Genomic DNA, 17,050 nt, shown 5'->3' with positions numbered 1-17,050 from the left:
TGCAAGGATTCATGCATTCTGGTTTCTTCTCTGCAGCCACAACACAGATTTATTCATGTTATACCAAATTATCTGTCACTTGTGTAAAAAGGTATTGCCTGGTGTTTTTTCTTAATATTTAACTATTTCAAGGTTTTTATAGCAGCTTACTTGAGCAGTAATATCCCAGCCATCTTCCAAACAAACCAAAACAGAAGAACCATTTTCCAGGAGTTCAGAGATGATCACAGCCAGCTGCATTATCCTGTGAAGCTATAAAATATTGTGATTGAGTAACACACTCTAGATAAATCTTTAGATAATATCAATAAATATAATATTTTCGTATTAAAAAATGTATTCCTGGATCTACATATAGCACAGAGAAATACACTGATGCAACCAACCAGGCAAAAATAAAATGTATCAGTCTAAGGATTTGCATCTGAACTACAAGAAAACTAAGGGAAGTTTTGAAGATAGGAACCTAAAGTATTAAAGCCAATGAGTACTGCAATAAAATAGCTGTCATAAAAAGGAGAATGGGAACAACACAGTTGACAGATTTACTAGAGAGAAATTCCATCCTGGGCTTAACACTAAAATAATTTCCTGTGAAATGTTAAGATTCCATAAAGTCACTAAGTACTTTGATGGGAGAACCCATGCAAGATATTTACAAGATAATATTACTAATATTCAGTCCCATGGAAGTTGGAAATTAATGAATTGAACAATAGTAAAAACAAGAGAGAAACAGTTTAGATAGTTGGGCAGAAAGGCTAAAATATATGAAAACAGGACACTTTAATTATTTGCACTTTAATAGTCATTACACAGTGATGCTCAAATAAACAGGTTAAAGAAGTTCAGGTGACTCTGGGCAATTTTATCTTACTATGAGATTTCACATCATTATTACTAAAAAGAAAAATCTATATGATGATTTTACCATTTTTGTACACTATGACAGCACTCTTGGTAAACAACATAATAGGTAATACATAGCAATTCAGTTTTTTACAGCAGAGTGAAACTGTTCTTTGTGCAGCACTGAATATAATCCAACCAACAGAAGCAATAGGAAAGATGAAAGCCTGAAAGAAGGAAGAAAACAGTATAGGAAAACAAACAAAAGATGGTAAGAGTCATCTAAGATCATTTATGCAAGAAAAAAAGTAAGTTCAGAAAGTACAAAAGGCACAGGAAAGTGAGAAGAAAATTAAATTGAAAAAATAAGAAGAAAAAAGATCAACCAAACCATAGTTTAACCCTTATTCATGGCAGTCTGCTTTCTTCCTCTTAAAGAACTGATGAATATTGCTATGGAAATTGTGATAGAAAAACCTTGACCCCTCTGAGCATTCTCATAGCCATTAATTAGAAATAAAAATCCAACCCAAACAGACTAATTTTCCTGCAATTTTTATAGGAAAAGACTGAAAAGAGAACCACCTTTAAAACCAACCTTGTTTATTCTCCTATGCTTTCTTAGGCAGTAGAAGAAAGGCTGGTTTTTTCCACCTTTAAACAGGAAACTGATATGCAATCTGATTTTACAGACCCATTATTTAAAATGCAAAACAATATTTTTATAATTTGTGTTCAGAAGATAGGGCAGCACTTCTATTTTCTTCTATGTATTCACATTCTTATGAAGAGATAGCCCGTACTGTGTTATAATCAGTAATGTTAAACTTCTGTTGCCCAGAAGAGAAAAGCATAATACAAAGAAAACATTTCTGAGATGACAGATCTATGTTCTTTCATGGGAATAGCAGAAAATGTGCCAAATCAGTCATAAATTAACTTTATCAGTCATAAATTAGCTTTATCACATCAGTCAGATATGACATGATTTAAACCACAGAAATGTGGTTTAAATGCAACAAAGCCAGTGTGTGACATTATGTCCTAGTCCTCAGCAGAGAGATGCACTCAAAGCAAAGGATGATGCTCTGAAATGTGCCTGGAGAGGAACTCCTGGAGTTCCAGGGGAATATGCCTGGAGAGGAACTCCTGGAGTTCCAGGGGAATATGCCTGGAGAGGAACTCCAGTGCTATCCACCCTTGATCCCTGGGCTGCTACAGGGGACACGTTTATTTCATCAATTCAATGGTTAATTTATTTGCACTCATGAACTTGCTCTACCACTCTGTGATGGAAAATGTTCACATGATGAGGAAGTCAAGTATTTTTCATGCTCTCCCAACTTCTGCCCTTCCTGAAAACCTTGGTGGCCATGATGAGCTCCTGTTCTCACCTCAGGGAAGGAGTTAAGCCACTACTTGCAGCACATTTCAACCAGAAGTGCATTTCCTGATGTGTAATAACTGACATGTTACTCACAAGTATTTCCTTCTCAAGAAATCAGTGGAAGTTTTTGCTTTCTGTGATTAATTGCATTTGAGAAAAGTATATTCTGCAGTGGGTTCCTAATGTAACAAGTAGCTGTTAAAAACCATTCACCCTAATTAAAGTGGTTTTAGAGTTATAAAGAGCTGGTTTTCCCACATCTTTCTAAATTTGAATCTTTCAAAGTTTGCTCCAGTCTTACATCTGTTTGGTTAATATTTATGTAAAGGAATATGAGACAGGGAAATCAAGGTACAGATTCAGAGAGAAGAGAGTAACACATATAGAATCCTCTCTTCCCCATGAACACTTTCCCATATCCCACAACAGATGCTCACTTGATTTTTAACTTGTGCATATCAAAATCCAGGGTAGGAACACATATGAAAAGTCAAATATAGGTTTTAAAATCAAAAATCTCATTTATTGTTCCAGACTTTCTTTTTCTGATTTTTAAATTATATAAAATAAGAAAAAGTAATTTAAAATCAAGACCATGAATTTATACAGATCAAAACCCCAGATATATCTCCTTGTGTGTGTTCAAATGTTATAAAACATAAATTTTGTTATAAAAATGCCTCCCATATTTGTAAATGTTATTCACAAATATGATGGTATTGTGTAATGCCAGAACAGATAGCATGCAAAGTGCTTACAATGAGCAAAGAACAGCTGGTTAGAAACACAATAGTCCTCTGTCACAAGAGCTTGGAATTTATTTTGTGTGAGCAGTACTGCATATAGATTATCAGAAGTACCTGTCAGATAAATTACCTGTGGGAACCACTCTGACTCCCCAAGTGCTTTGAGGAATGTTGCCTCAGAATCAGTAGGAATAGTGCTGGGAACACAAGCTCTCATCAGCTTTTTAAAGCTCGCCTTTGTCTGTCGGATGTCACTGAATTCAACAGGAACAAATTCACAATTCAAAGCAAAATCAAGTTTGAAGCCCTGTATGAAAAGGACAACAGCAGATGTAGTTTAAAAGGGAAGCATATTTTTCACTGACAGTCTCCTTAAATCCCAAGGTCTTGCCTGTTTTATTGCTAAGTAATTAATTCCTCATGAAAAATTGGTGTAGTTAAACACCTGCCCAGGATAATAAAAAATATATGATAAATAAAGATATAAAATACATTTATAAAATAAATACTATAAAATAAGTAATACAATAGTATTATCATGCAATAATAGAAAATATAATATAAACATAAACTATAATATAAATATAAAAATATAAAATATAAAAATTATATAAAATATAAAAATATTAAAAATATATAAAAAGACATAAAATATAAAATACAAAATATAAATCCTTGCAAAATGTACCACAATGAAGTACCCAACTATAACTGTAACAGCAGAATGTACTGCACAGCACTCATGTTTTCAGTAATAATTAGAATTATCCTAGCAGTAACAGAGATGAAGAACCAAAGTTGAATGACAATCTGTTCAGTTCTTTAGACACAACATAGCGTACTTCCTTTAACATTTTTAAAGCTAATCAACAATAAATAAATAAAAATGAAAATATCTGTATGGCTGACATATGAACAGTGCAGGACACATTTGGGGAGTTCAAGAAAGCAGAAAAAAGTACCCTCCACACCCAAAAAGAAGCCCCATAACTACAAACCAGCAGAGTCACCTAACAATCTCTGGACACTGAGGGAGTTGTTTGTCTGAAGTACCTTGTTCAGCACAGAAAAGCAGCTGGATGGTTTTCCTAGCAGAATTCCTCATGTTTTATTTAACTTATGGCATTTAGCAATAGGAGAGGAGGACTGAATTAAGAGAACAAGTTTGCTGACTGAAAAAAACCCAGCAGAATCCAATGGATGACCATGAAAAGGATAATATGGAGAGCATTATTAGGAAAAACAAGTCTCATGTATGAAGCATCACTGAAGATGTTCATGCCAAACTTTTTGAGTTTTCTTCAGAAATTGCTTTCATTGAATTAAACTTGGCCTGCAAATAATCTTCATTAAGCTCCTTCATAGAATGCCAAGCAAAAATGTAGGAAAGTGAAAGCCTGGTTTTAATTCTGTTTATATTTTGGCATGGTTCAAAAATACATTCAAAAACTGAACAATGGTAAGCTGTAGTAACGCATGACAAAAGCAACTGAGGAAAGTGGCATAATTTCTTTAAAATGTTGTCTATTTCTGTTCTCCTTATCAATTTATGGGATGTGATAATTAGAATAGAGCAGTAATTTCTGCTACACAGCTGTAGATGCATGACTGAACTCTTCACTTATCGTTCATCAAGAGATCCAACAAATAGAAACAGCCATTATTAGTAGAATATAGTAATTTAATTCTGTAATTGATGCATTATTCTGTTACAGCATGTCTCCTCCACCTCCTGATAGAACATAATTTCAGAAAAAAATGAATAGTGATGTATTTTCCTACTACCAATAATGGGTTTTAGACCTTTTGTATTTCAAAAAATACATTAATATTTCATGTATGTTAACATTTTGAACAAGAAAGTAGAAAAAACCCCGTTTTTTTATGCATTGAATGCAGAGTTTAAAAAAAACCCTAAAAAACATTTTCAGAAAACAAGTAAAACTACTAAGAATTAGAGGACACCCGTTTTTCAAAAAATGGCATCTAAAACATTAAAATCTATCAAATAATATGTACAAAATTGTAGCCATCATGGTCCTCTTCATGTAATCAAATCAGGAGTTCTGGCTCGGCCTTATTCTCATCATTGGCTTTATGTGACTTTAGTGCTGCCCACATTAATGAAGATTTCCTTCTCTGATAATTACTTCCCTGGCTAACAATGTCTTGTTTCCTTCATAACATATTCCCATGTTATCTTGAACATCATTTTCTATTTGTAACAACATGAGAATAATTAAACTCAACCAAATTAAAACTACATTAAACATAAAAAAAAATAATTAAACATTGTCATTACCCGTAACTGAGATTTTTCTCCAAATATATAAAGGGCTGCTTGTCTCCTCAGAAGCTGACTTTGCAGGAAAGAGCTGCTGCTGTAGGGAGGGGTGTTATCTTTCCCTGCAAGTCTTGCACCCACATCAATGAATGGAGTCTGAGTGTTGATAAATCGGTTGCTGGAACGAAGACTCGCCCATACACCTTCACAAGGATGAAGAATATTTAAAAAACACTTTGTGTGAGGCACTGGAGACCATAATTACTTAGACATATGCTTAAACATGTCACATGCATCCCTCACAGGATATAATTATAATTCTTTGTAATGGAAAGAAATAGATTTGTAACAAAAATTGCCAAAACCATCCTATTGCATTGTTGTTTAACCTCAGCCGCTCATTTAACTCTGCACTGCGCTTTCTGCTGTAGAGAAAACAGCTGCTGGGGTATCAATAACACAGTGATAAATCCCAATTTGCAAATAGCAATGGCCATGTAAGAGCATGGAAATGAAATTCCTAGAGGGACAGAAATCAGGAAAGTACAGAAATCCCAAAGCCAGCAACAACATGAAGTGCAGGGTGATGGGGAACCACGGACTGCATCTGCAAGCAGCAATTTTTGAAAGGCATCACACCAATATCCCAACAGAACTCTGAGTTTGCACAATGCTGCTGCAGCTCTATTGGCACTGCCAGGGGAGGAAACTCCTGCAGCATGCAGACATTCTCTAATCTTATCATGCTTGAGTAAGTTTGGGTGATTTTAACATAAAGTAGTGATAAACCGGATTGCCAAGGCCTGTTTAGTGCTAGAAGAAAAGACAAGCAGTAAATATTTTTCTGTTTCTTCTACCTCAATTAATAACCAGAGAATGTTTTTGTGTGTGCAATGTTAAGCATGTGAAAGGTATTGGATTCTCAGAGTATGAACAGCACTACTTGAAAATCAAATCTCTCAAAGTATACTAAATTTGGCATCCAAATGGCAGTGTGAAATTCTTTATCCCACTATGCAGTAAATCAGATTATCAGAAGAGACTCTTGTCCATAAATCTGTGAAGCAAGATATCCAAAAGAGGCACCAGAAATACCTCATAGTACTAGAAATTTAGATACTATAGGACTGACACCCACCTCTCTTTAGGAAAACACAATAATGTGCATAGTTAACATTTCTTGCACAGAGGAAAAAAGATGCAGATAACAGTCAATTCCAATGAGATAGTTCAACCAACAAAATAATTTTACTCTGTTTTTTTAGAAGCAGGATTGGGTTTCTATTAAAAAATAATTCTGTACAATAACTCTCAACAAGGACTTGTCTGTACGGCTTAGCTTGTCTGCCTGTCTGGCTGCTGGTCTGGGATGTGAGCAGATGAACTGCAGCAACTGAGAGTGGCTGACAAGGAGTTCTGAGTCAGAAACAGCTCTCAAAAGCTCCCACTTCACAGCCAGCCACTTTTATAAAACACCTCAAGTGGTAAAGGAGTGTGTTTAGCACAAATTTTTATTCTACGTTGCAGCTACTACATGTGAAATAGTAAAGACTTTAGCAAGCAGAAATCACAGCAAACACTTAATAAGAGAAAAAAGTTCTCATTCATTTGGTATGAAAAATGGAAGCTCCAACACAGACTGCTGTCCCCAAAAATGAAGTGTACAAAAATACACAGTGACACTTTGGAGCATTTCACAAATGCACCCATCCTCAGAACTTGTGGCACACCAAAAGCAACAAAAGTGGCTACAAACACATGCAGATGACCATGTTTACCAGCATGGACAGCAGTGATTAAAAGGCACAATTATGTTTCTATTGTACTTTTGCCTAGTAGTTTATTTTTGTTAGGACTATCTTGCTTTCATTATTTGGCATACACTGTATTATTATGACTTTCTGGTTTGACAGTAATCAATTTTCCCCTGCTGATTAACATTAATAACTATGAAAAGTAATTAATTGACAAGGTAAGCTATTTTACTAAAGCAGTAGGAATACTTAACTCTTTTCCAGACCTGATTTTCAGCTGTTTAAAGCTTTCACAGAGAAAATTTTCTACATATTGCTGTATTACATCACTGTGCATACATTCAATGGGCAAAAAACCTCAAAACATAACAAATCCACAACACTGAGATAAACACCCCCAAATTTTAATGGAGAAATGTTAATGCAGAAACAAAGCTTTCTGTCAGTATCACTTTAGAATGAATTAAGACATTGTAGCAGAGGATGGTAGAAAAGAATGGGCTTTCAGGATACAGAATACAGTACCTTGATGGACTCTTTCCTTAGTTGCTGATTTGGAATTGGAATGAGTGAAACATTTATCTCTGTACCCAAGCACTGGCAGATAACAGTTAAGACAGAAGGAGGAGGAATGGAATGCACATTGCAGCGAAACACATTGCAGGAGAGAAGAAAAGGGTTACTTATTAATTTCCAAAGATCTGGTATATATTGCATTTCTTTATAGTACATGATTTATCAGACAGCACAAATCTTAGGCATCACAAGACAAAACATCAATCAAGCCACAAAACCAATATAAAATGGGAAGGAGGTATCCATTTATCAAACAGGAATAATTTTCATTGTCATTGCAATCGCTTCAAACATGTAGCAAAGCCATCATGTGTTTTTTCATAATTATAATACCAAAGGAAATGTAATGATTAAATCATTCTGTTGAATAATTTATTGAAAGTTTCCATCCAGTTGAAAGTTAGTTTAATTAAAAATCTCAACAGTAATGCCTGTTACAAAAACTGGTTTAGTCTAGGGACGTTAAGTGTAGCATTTGATGGACCTCAAAATTAAAGCAGAATGCAATATATTAGTTCTATACACCTTAAAACATGTTTAAATGGCCTGTGTACAAGTATATAATTTAGAAAACATGTAATATCTACCACAGAAAGAGACCCTCTCTCCCCTTGCAAAAATCATCATTTTCTGTGAGAGACTTATATGTTTATCAGTGCATGTGTCTTCGGCCCAAAATCCACATCAACATAACCGAGTCCTTTTAATACAAATATTCTACTAAAGTAGAATACTTAATTTTCTTTTGAAGAATTTGAGTGAATTGTATTTGAGTACACACGCAAAACATTAATGTTTCCTGCTTTGAAACTAATTCTCTGAGCTGGGTCTGTATTTTTTAATTATAAATATCCTAGTATTTCTCCAATAGCAGCAAAACTTCCTGAGAAAACTTTTTATTCTGCTAAATTACACAACAATGCCAGGTTTGAACTGCTGCTCTGTAGAACCACATTATACTGACAAAGTAATATAAGTGGAAAAGCTATGGCTTTTGAATGAACTTACAATTCTCATGAAAAATATCAACCATGAAAAGGTCAAAGAATGAAATTATATTATGAAACATAACTATTAGACCAACTATTTCAGATCAAAACCAACTTGACTGAGCTTTGGGCAAATGCTTCGTGACAATGTTCCAGATAAAGTAAAAAAATCATACTTGACACAGACACAAATATTCAGAACAACTGATGAGTGTTCAGAATAATGATGGTTTTTAAAAAATGAGAAATACGATTCAGGCACTGGAACATGTATCCTAACTTATATTTTTAAATTATAGGTATTACAAATAAATGGTCTGGCACAAAAAAATAGAAAATATAATTTTCTACTGCTGTATCATAGCTGAACCTGGCTTTTGAGCCCTGCTATGTGTGATAATAAATACAAGGAAAGAAAGAGTGCTCCAGAATCCAAACCACAAAAACACTGCTATTGTATTTAGCAGTGTAGTGTATAACCCATAGCTGCTTGCTGCTTCACATGTGAAATATATCTAGCTGTGAAAAAGTAGTCAGGAACTTCGTAACAACAGGTTTGAGAACAATTTTAGAGATTTTATATACTCTGTGTATTTTTAAATTTCTTTTAAAAGAATTGTGTCAGCTAATCTAAAAAAACCCCCAGGGAGATATTCCCTTTCTCTGCTCTCTCTTCCCCTGTCAACTTCTCACCTTCCCTAGGGCTCCCACTGTACTTGTCAAACATTCTTATGTTTCAGCAAAGTCCTCCCAAGTCCTGCTGAGCTGTGAACAGACACCTTTCAGATACCCAGGGCAGGTGTGGCAGCGATCCAGAAAGACACAAGATAACTTCCCTGCCCTCTTCCTGATTACTGCTGGAATCTAGCCAAGAGATTTCAATGTCCAATAAAACAACACGTCTGTGACCTAACACTGCCTTCAGGCTCCTTTCTTCTTCTTTGAGTAGCAACAAACTCATCCTATCACACTTACCACGAACTCTAATCCTAGAAACCAGCAGCAGTTATTTCAGTAATCCCTTTATCTTCAAAAGACAACTTCCACACAGCAACCATCGAGCTTTCCCTGACTTATCTGCACCACTTGGCTGCTGTTGTGCTGGCACAAGGGGATGGAACACAACCAAAGCTCTGCTGTCAGCCAGCAGCACTGCCACTGCTCCAGCGCTCAGCCTGGGCACAGCATCCTTTATCCAACAGCTGCAGCCACTACTCCCTCCTGCTCTCTTCAGCCCCAGCTGTCTCACCCAGATCACCAGCTTTACTCATCCCCAGCTACGACACAGTAACAACACAGGGAGCACAGGTCATAAACAAAACTCTTTGATAAGAAATACGCATTTCCTATGATTAACAAAAATGCCCAGAATTACCCACTCTTTGGTGATCCCCATGTCCTCTCCTGCCCTTCCTCTCTTCCCTTCTGCTACAATTCTCTCATCACTTCCTTATACATCTCTTCCTTTTCCCCTCCCTCTTGTGTTTTTCCTTCTCTCATTTTCTTAATCCCATCCACCTCTTCTGGAAGTTTTTCTCTCTAAGTATTTTTATCCTTCCTCATATGAGGCTGTGGGTTTTGTATCACACAAGAAGATTCAGGTTGGAATGGACCTCAGCAGGTCAATGTAAATCTAAACTCATTTTAGATGAGGTATCAAAAGAGAAGAAAAACAACTTAGAAATAATTATAAAGAGCCTTCATGGCTGAAAGGTAATAAATCAAATATAAATGTGCTCTCTTACAGAATAGATTCATCCCTATTTTAACAAACGTATTTAAGAAATTTGGTGCACTAATTTATGCACATGTTGCACATTAAAAAAATCATGACTTCATCAGACTAGAAGTGTAGAAGTAGTTGGAATCCCTCAAACATAATGAAAGGTTCTTGTAGCAATGACACTGATGAGCCCCTGTGCCTAAGAACAACTATTTCCAGAGAATGTACTGTACCTCTCTCCTTACTAGACCTGGCCACATAACTCTCTACTCCTTAGAGTAAAATTATGCACAGATTATTTGTAATGTTATGAAGCATCAGCTAAGTTTCAGACATGCATTGGAATGATCTGTAATTGCAGACTCTAAAGTCTATTAAATTCTTATATAAAAATATGCGTTTTCAGGCCATACATATACAAATTAAAAATATAGATGAATTCCAAATAATTTAGAAACATAATCCCTATCTGAGTGTTTAATTTTTCACTAATTCCAACATGAAACCAACTTTATTTCAATGGTAAGTAAAGGATTTGAACAGAAATTAGATCATGTTGTGGACTGAGGCCAATCTAATTTCTGTTTTGTTGTTTCACAGAGCAATGAATCAATAAAGAGTATAATTATTTTTATTTCACTAACATTTTTTCATCATTTATTACTTCAAATAATAGACTTTGAGCTAGTCTTACTAACCTCCTCGAGCAAAGCTATTGGATAGATTTACATCCAAATGTCCTGGCACTACCTGCTTAAACACAGTAGACATTCTTGAAGCCCTCGTTTCAGTGCCTAAAGTCAGCCAAAAAAAGAATAGAAGATTAAAAAAGCTACAGTGTTAACCAGACTAACACTTAATATGACTGATAAAATGCCCTTTTTCACCCAATACAGCTAATTCTTGCCAATTTTGTACTTCAGATTTATTTTTTAAGACAAATGCGTACATTGGCAACAGTATGGAGGTGTTAGATACAGCTAAGCAATCAACATATTTTACAATAAATGAAGCAAAGCACACACACTTTGGGATGGTGTTACTTTACAAGAAAAGCCACTGTTTGGCAGTATTAGGCCAATTGCAACCAAGTAAGACAAGACAGAGACACAATTTCAAGTCACATAGTCCTTCCTGACACGCTGGGGACACCTAAACCTCACCAGCTTTCATCATAAAATAACTGAAATAAAACATGGATTAATTTCTTCATGGTTCCACCAAGGCATAACTAAAATGGTGTATTTTATTAGAGTTTTCACTGCAAAAAGAGCTCTACTTGGAAATTACATTAGTAGAAACCCATTATGATATGCAATGCATAAAGAATATGTCTTCTATTGCTGCTGCACCTAAACAATGTTATCCGTTCTGATCTTGCAACCTCATACTTCCTCATTATATAGAACAGAGCAGATTTTGCCTCATTATATAAAAAAGAGCAAATTTGCATCCTTTTAAATTTGGTAGCCTTTTATTCAATATGCTGTTTATGCTTAATTAGTTCCAAAAGACTTTACTAGATCAATATTGAAAAGTATTTCAGAAAAGATTATAAACATCCTTTACACAGAGAAAGCATATTCACTGAAAGTAAAAGCAAATAGGCTCTGGAAAGACTAAGAATAAAGAAACAACAGAATTCATATGGAACTAGCACCAAATCAGAGAAAAATCACTTCTCAGCCAGAAAAAAGCACTGTACAAACCAATTTTACCTGGAGACAGAGCAATGGTTGGGCTAACAGTGAGTGTATTACTGCCATTCATTTTGCAGTGGACGGATATCACATTCAGCAAGGCTTGTAGGTATTTCTCCTGTTCTATACTGCTTGAAGATTCTAGAGAAGTGGGAGCTAGAGTCACAAGAAGAATGGAATGCATTAAAAGAAGAAAAAACACGATTCGTAAATACATAGAATAAAAGGCTTACTGTGTAAAGCAGAGCATGGAAAATGTCCTGGTTTGCCTGTCAAAGGTTCAAAAAGCCTTTCCTCTGATGACAAGCTGTTCATGTGCTGGCTGCACAGCAGGATGCAGCAATGTTCTCTTGCATTCCACACAAAGCTGAACTTCTGAAACTTTTACCTCATGGTCACTATGTAAAACATTCATCACTGGCCATTGTGTGATCAGCACAAACCGAGTGAAGATAATGCAGCTTTCCCTTCACTCGCCAAACAAAAGTAACATTTCCAAGTTTGTGCTACTTACAAGTTAAAACCACACTCAACCAGCTCTTCCTCATTCCAGAAAGGGAAGGTTACTTACCTGTACTTGGAGGTTCCTTGAGATACAATATCCATAAAAAAAGTCAAGAAACCATTAACACAACACACAACCAAGGGAAAAATACCTCAAAAATAAGAAAAACAAATAATCCAAATCAGAAAAACTCCACCCATTGTGTCCAGGTGCAAGGACTTAAGGAAAGGAGATGAAGCTCAGGTCCTGGACCACAGCACAATGACAAAATAGTTAACGTTTTTTTCAAATGCCAAACAAAATTTTGGGAATTCCAGTTTATTGACATCCAAAGACATCTTTGGACTTTATATAGGGCAAAAGTTTCATAGCTGCTTAAACCAGCATTTGGTATCTTGCTCACAAGAGCCAAGATTTGGAATAAGAGACAGAGACAAAGAATTTGATTGAGCATATTTTGAAAAACACAGTGGTAATTTATAAATAGTTTTCTCCAATGATAATCCAATCTCATTCTATGCTGGAGACTAATAGACAGTAAGCTAATTAGCTGGAGGTGGCAAAAGGAATTTCAAGATAGAAATTAGTATCTGAATTGAAAGCACAATTAGGATGTGATGATGTTTCCTACAGGAAACATGCTGTTTCTGTCTGACAAAGTGGAAAAAGCCTGAGCAGGAACAATATTTTCTCTTTTATTCCCAAGCAGGATTTACACATCCTGAAATCCACTGGGATGATCTCTGGGTCCTCTAGACCTTGAAGTAATACTATAAAAAGTCAATTTAGGTCTTAACAATTTAGTTAAATTGAAAGAAATGAACTGTCTAAATGAAAGGATAATGCCTATGCCACTCACACTGTCACAGTTTTATTCTGTAAAGAGTATTGTGTGTGCTTTAGAAAACAGTCTGACTCACATCAAAGCCTGTCATTGAACCAAGCAGGTATCAGAATTAAAGACTGAGGGCAAAAATGTCCTTGCGAAGGATGGGAGATGGAAAATTTGCCCTTCATCCTTACCACAATTCATCCCACCAGAGCAGCATACAGAGATGACTTAAAGATTGCCCCATCCCAGCACAGTTCAACTGGGATTTCTATGAAATGACCACCTCCCAAGGGCTGTGTCACACGTGAAGGTCACCACAGCAACACGGATTTAAACAGAAGATAAGAGATAGAGAGTCTGGTAGCAATTTTTTCCCATCTAATTTTGTGTTTATCTCAGGAAAGAAATGCATTGCTTAGTCCTGAAATGCTAATGTGTGCTTTATATGCCTGGTCACAGGTTACTCCACCTTTATCTTACAAGTCACTACAATGCAATCACTAATTAAGCCTGAACCAAGATAAATGTTCTCTTGGATAGTGTTACTACATCCAAGAAACATAAATGTTCTTTCCACAGGGTAGCTGACCAATAAATGCTAATTTAAGTGTAGAATGTCATATTTAGAACTACATTGCTCTGCAACAAAATTCCCAGCGAGGTCAAAGTAATTCAGAAATCAACTTGCAGATTCAAAGGAACATTTCAAAAGGAGGTATATACTCTCCATCTCATATTTGAACATCTGCTAATAATTTTTTTTTTTGGACAGACATAAGAAAATACAATTCTGTTGCACATGCAGTTTGGTTCCACACAGAAATTAAGCACTGTGCATAATTTCTCTAAAGATATGTTCTGTGCTTCTTATATAACATATTGACCTCCCACTATGCTTTGAAAACTTGCGTAACACACCACGCAACAGGAGATCACAAAAACTAAGTTCCAGCAGGCCCTCCTTGTTTCTCTGTATCAATCCAGAACTGACCAATAAAAAAATCTACCCCTGTGAAGTCTCTGCTTAGGAAAGAATGAATCTGTCAGTCTGAATTTAATTTCAGATTATCTTTGTCCTTTTAGTTTGCTTCACAAGGCACTTTTCATTATAGACTTTTCCTTCTCTGCACACAACTCCTGCTGAGGCAGCTGTGTGTAACTACCTTTGTTCATCAGCTTTGTTTCAATGAGCTTCAACTTCATTAAGAGTAAGATTAGCACCCTAGAAATATTCTCCATTTTCCTTGCTGCACCTTCCTGAGGAAGTCTCCAATTTCTTCACACTTTAAAAGAAACAGTAACTCCAGAAGCAAGTGTCAGACACAGCTATTGTCAATCCATTTATCTACTCCATAATATTCTGCTGGACAAATGGCAATGGCAATATAAAAGGTTATATAAAATTAAGAAAAGAAACCATCAGGAAACTACTACAGAAAACATAGAAGTGTTTGTCTTTGCATAATTTTGAGATTGTTCCTGCAAGTTTGTTTTTCAGTTTATTCTCTATTTGCAGCAGGTTCAAGATGCCTCATTTGTATTTCAGCCAGGACAATCAGTGTTAAATCAGTTGAAGATTTAACATTTGAATTGCCATGCCTGGGATTCACACCATGAGCATGTGGAAGAACTGGTGTAGCCACCAGCTTTGGCAGCTGCTGTGTCAACTATGGGTAATACTTCACTGATTCATTTTATTAATCCTTTCCACAAAAAGGCATTATATAAATTTCAATTCATTGCCTTCATTGCTCATCACTCCAACTAAAAAAATGCTCCCACAAAACACTGAAGAGATACACTCAATCAATGTTAGAGCAATGAATATTCAGTAGATAATTAGTGATTCTCAAATTAACCTTAATAGTCAGTCCACAAACTAACATTAAAAACATTTTTCTAATATCTTTGAAATAATGAGATTTTAAAGGTGCTTTTGATACACACAAAAACTCCTTATGTGTGATATAAATTGCTCTTAAAAAGAAGGAAAAATGTGACTTTCATCAAGGTATTCTGTGAAGGAAAAATTATGGAGGACTATGTAAAAAATATTTAAATCATTAAATCTTCAAATTACATTTATGGCACTTGTGCATAAGTGTACAATATGCTTCTTAGAGGTTTTGAAAAATTCTATAGAACATGAATAGAGTCAAAACTTTTAGTTGCATTCTAGCCATTTCTAGGGAGAAACCCAAACATAAACAGGACAAAAGAATTTCTTTGCTGCCTTAATGAGTTTCTGGTACTCCAATTCAACCTCACATCTCTTCTTCCTCCAGAAAGAAAAATGATGGCCTAATTCTGGAATAATTTCTAAACAACTATCAGTTTGATTAAAGAAAATAGAGACTCGTTCTTGGCATGAAATTAATTCTGCAAAAAGCCATCAGCATGAGATGGAAATCCAGGCAGTCAGAAGTATCCTAAACACTGCCTGTGAATGATGGAAGTCAACAAATGTTATATCCAAAATGAATGTTACCCTAATATTACATTCTTCTGAAAAACTAACTATTCTGATAAATCTTGTGTTGACCCAATCCCTGTCCAAATCATTAATTCACATTTTTTGAACTGCTTTCATACAGTTCAGGATGTTGACATACAGTAGCTAATAATATCAGATAACCACTGATATCCTGAGACCTTTGATTCAATCGAATCACCGATTTTCCTTTGGCACAATAAACGTTTCCAGGTGAAATTCCCTCTCCAGAAAGCCTGGCTGCACCAACTCACCCGTGGGATGTGTGTTTTGGGATTTGAAGAGGCCCACCACACTTTTTCCATGGAAGCCCCCAGACCTCAGCAGCAGAGTGCTGTTTTTAGTGTTCTTCCAGCAGACAACGGGCAGGCGATTGTGGCGGTAGCAGCGAGCCACTCTCTGCAGGCTGCTGTCCTGCACAGACTGGGGCACCACCAGCAGCCCAGGATAACTGCATCAACAGCAAAATAAAAACAAACAAACCAAACTCAACAATTAAAATTGCTTTCAAAATGCTCAGCAATGAAAAAAAAAAAAAAGATTCTTAAAACAACAAGTTGAAAACGCATCTTAACAAAATATACCTTAACTGTTAGAATTACTTTCATTTGTAAAGTAATTTTTGGTTCGAGCCTAGCAAATACATTAATTTAAGCAAACTGCATTTTAAATAGAAATTGAATTATGAAAAATTTTTGAGACTGTCATTACTAATCACTTTCCATTTAAGGTTACATTTTATTTGGTATTATTTGTCTTCTTAGCATATCTCTTATCTGTCACTACAATGAAGCCGTATTTTTAAGCATGACAGAAAACAGAATTTTGAGGTACACAAATTATGCAGTAATTCTGTTTTGACAATTGTATATGAAATATGAGAATTGAAAGGAAAGAATGTTAGATTGCCTAAAGTATCACAATGAAAACAATAGCTTTTGGTTTATGGAAAAATACATTTAAATTTTACAGTCAGAGTAATAGAATAGAGTGCTTGACACTGCATCTTTTGTTCTGTTTAAAACACTGCTATCCACTGAGAGACCAGGAAATTACTGATATAATACCTTTAAAAAAAGGAAACACAGAAGATGGTAGTTTTGTTCATGTCAGTGAAAGAAGGATTCAAGCAATATGAAACAGGATTTTCTATCTCCCCCAAAAAATTCAAGTGCCAGTATCATGTGTAAGGAGAAACTAAGATGAGGAACAAG

At 35.5% G+C, this 17,050-nt stretch overlaps 1 protein-coding gene across 7 annotated transcripts in view; it reads right to left on the bottom strand.

Annotated features, from left to right (window-relative positions):
* Positions 1 to 17,050, bottom strand: part of SBF2 (SET binding factor 2) — a 230,046-nt gene that overhangs the window by 17,079 nt on the left and 195,917 nt on the right. For 3 of the 7 annotated variants that reach the window (XM_086894739.1, XM_086894740.1, XM_023928592.2), the window contains exons 27-33: positions 16,091 to 16,287; positions 12,027 to 12,164; positions 11,007 to 11,102; positions 7,546 to 7,617; positions 5,285 to 5,469; positions 3,113 to 3,289; positions 151 to 252 (exon numbers count right to left, since the gene is read on the bottom strand). In XM_086894739.1, coding sequence (XP_086750865.1) covers positions 151 to 252; positions 3,113 to 3,289; positions 5,285 to 5,469; positions 7,546 to 7,617; positions 11,007 to 11,102; positions 12,027 to 12,164; positions 16,091 to 16,287 — 967 coding nt within the window. The remainder of the gene's footprint in view (positions 1 to 150; positions 253 to 3,112; positions 3,290 to 5,284; positions 5,470 to 7,545; positions 7,618 to 11,006; positions 11,103 to 12,026; positions 12,165 to 16,090; positions 16,288 to 17,050) is intronic. The other 4 variants (XM_086894741.1, XM_086894742.1, XM_086894744.1 and 1 more) reach the window with 2 other exon arrangements.

The sequence above is a fragment of the Cyanistes caeruleus genome, chromosome 6 (genome assembly GCF_971803275.1).
Source record: "Cyanistes caeruleus chromosome 6, bCyaCae1.hap1.1, whole genome shotgun sequence".
In the NCBI taxonomy this organism is placed as follows: Eukaryota; Metazoa; Chordata; class Aves; order Passeriformes; family Paridae; genus Cyanistes; species Cyanistes caeruleus.
This window is presented reverse-complemented; position numbering and strand designations above follow the sequence as displayed.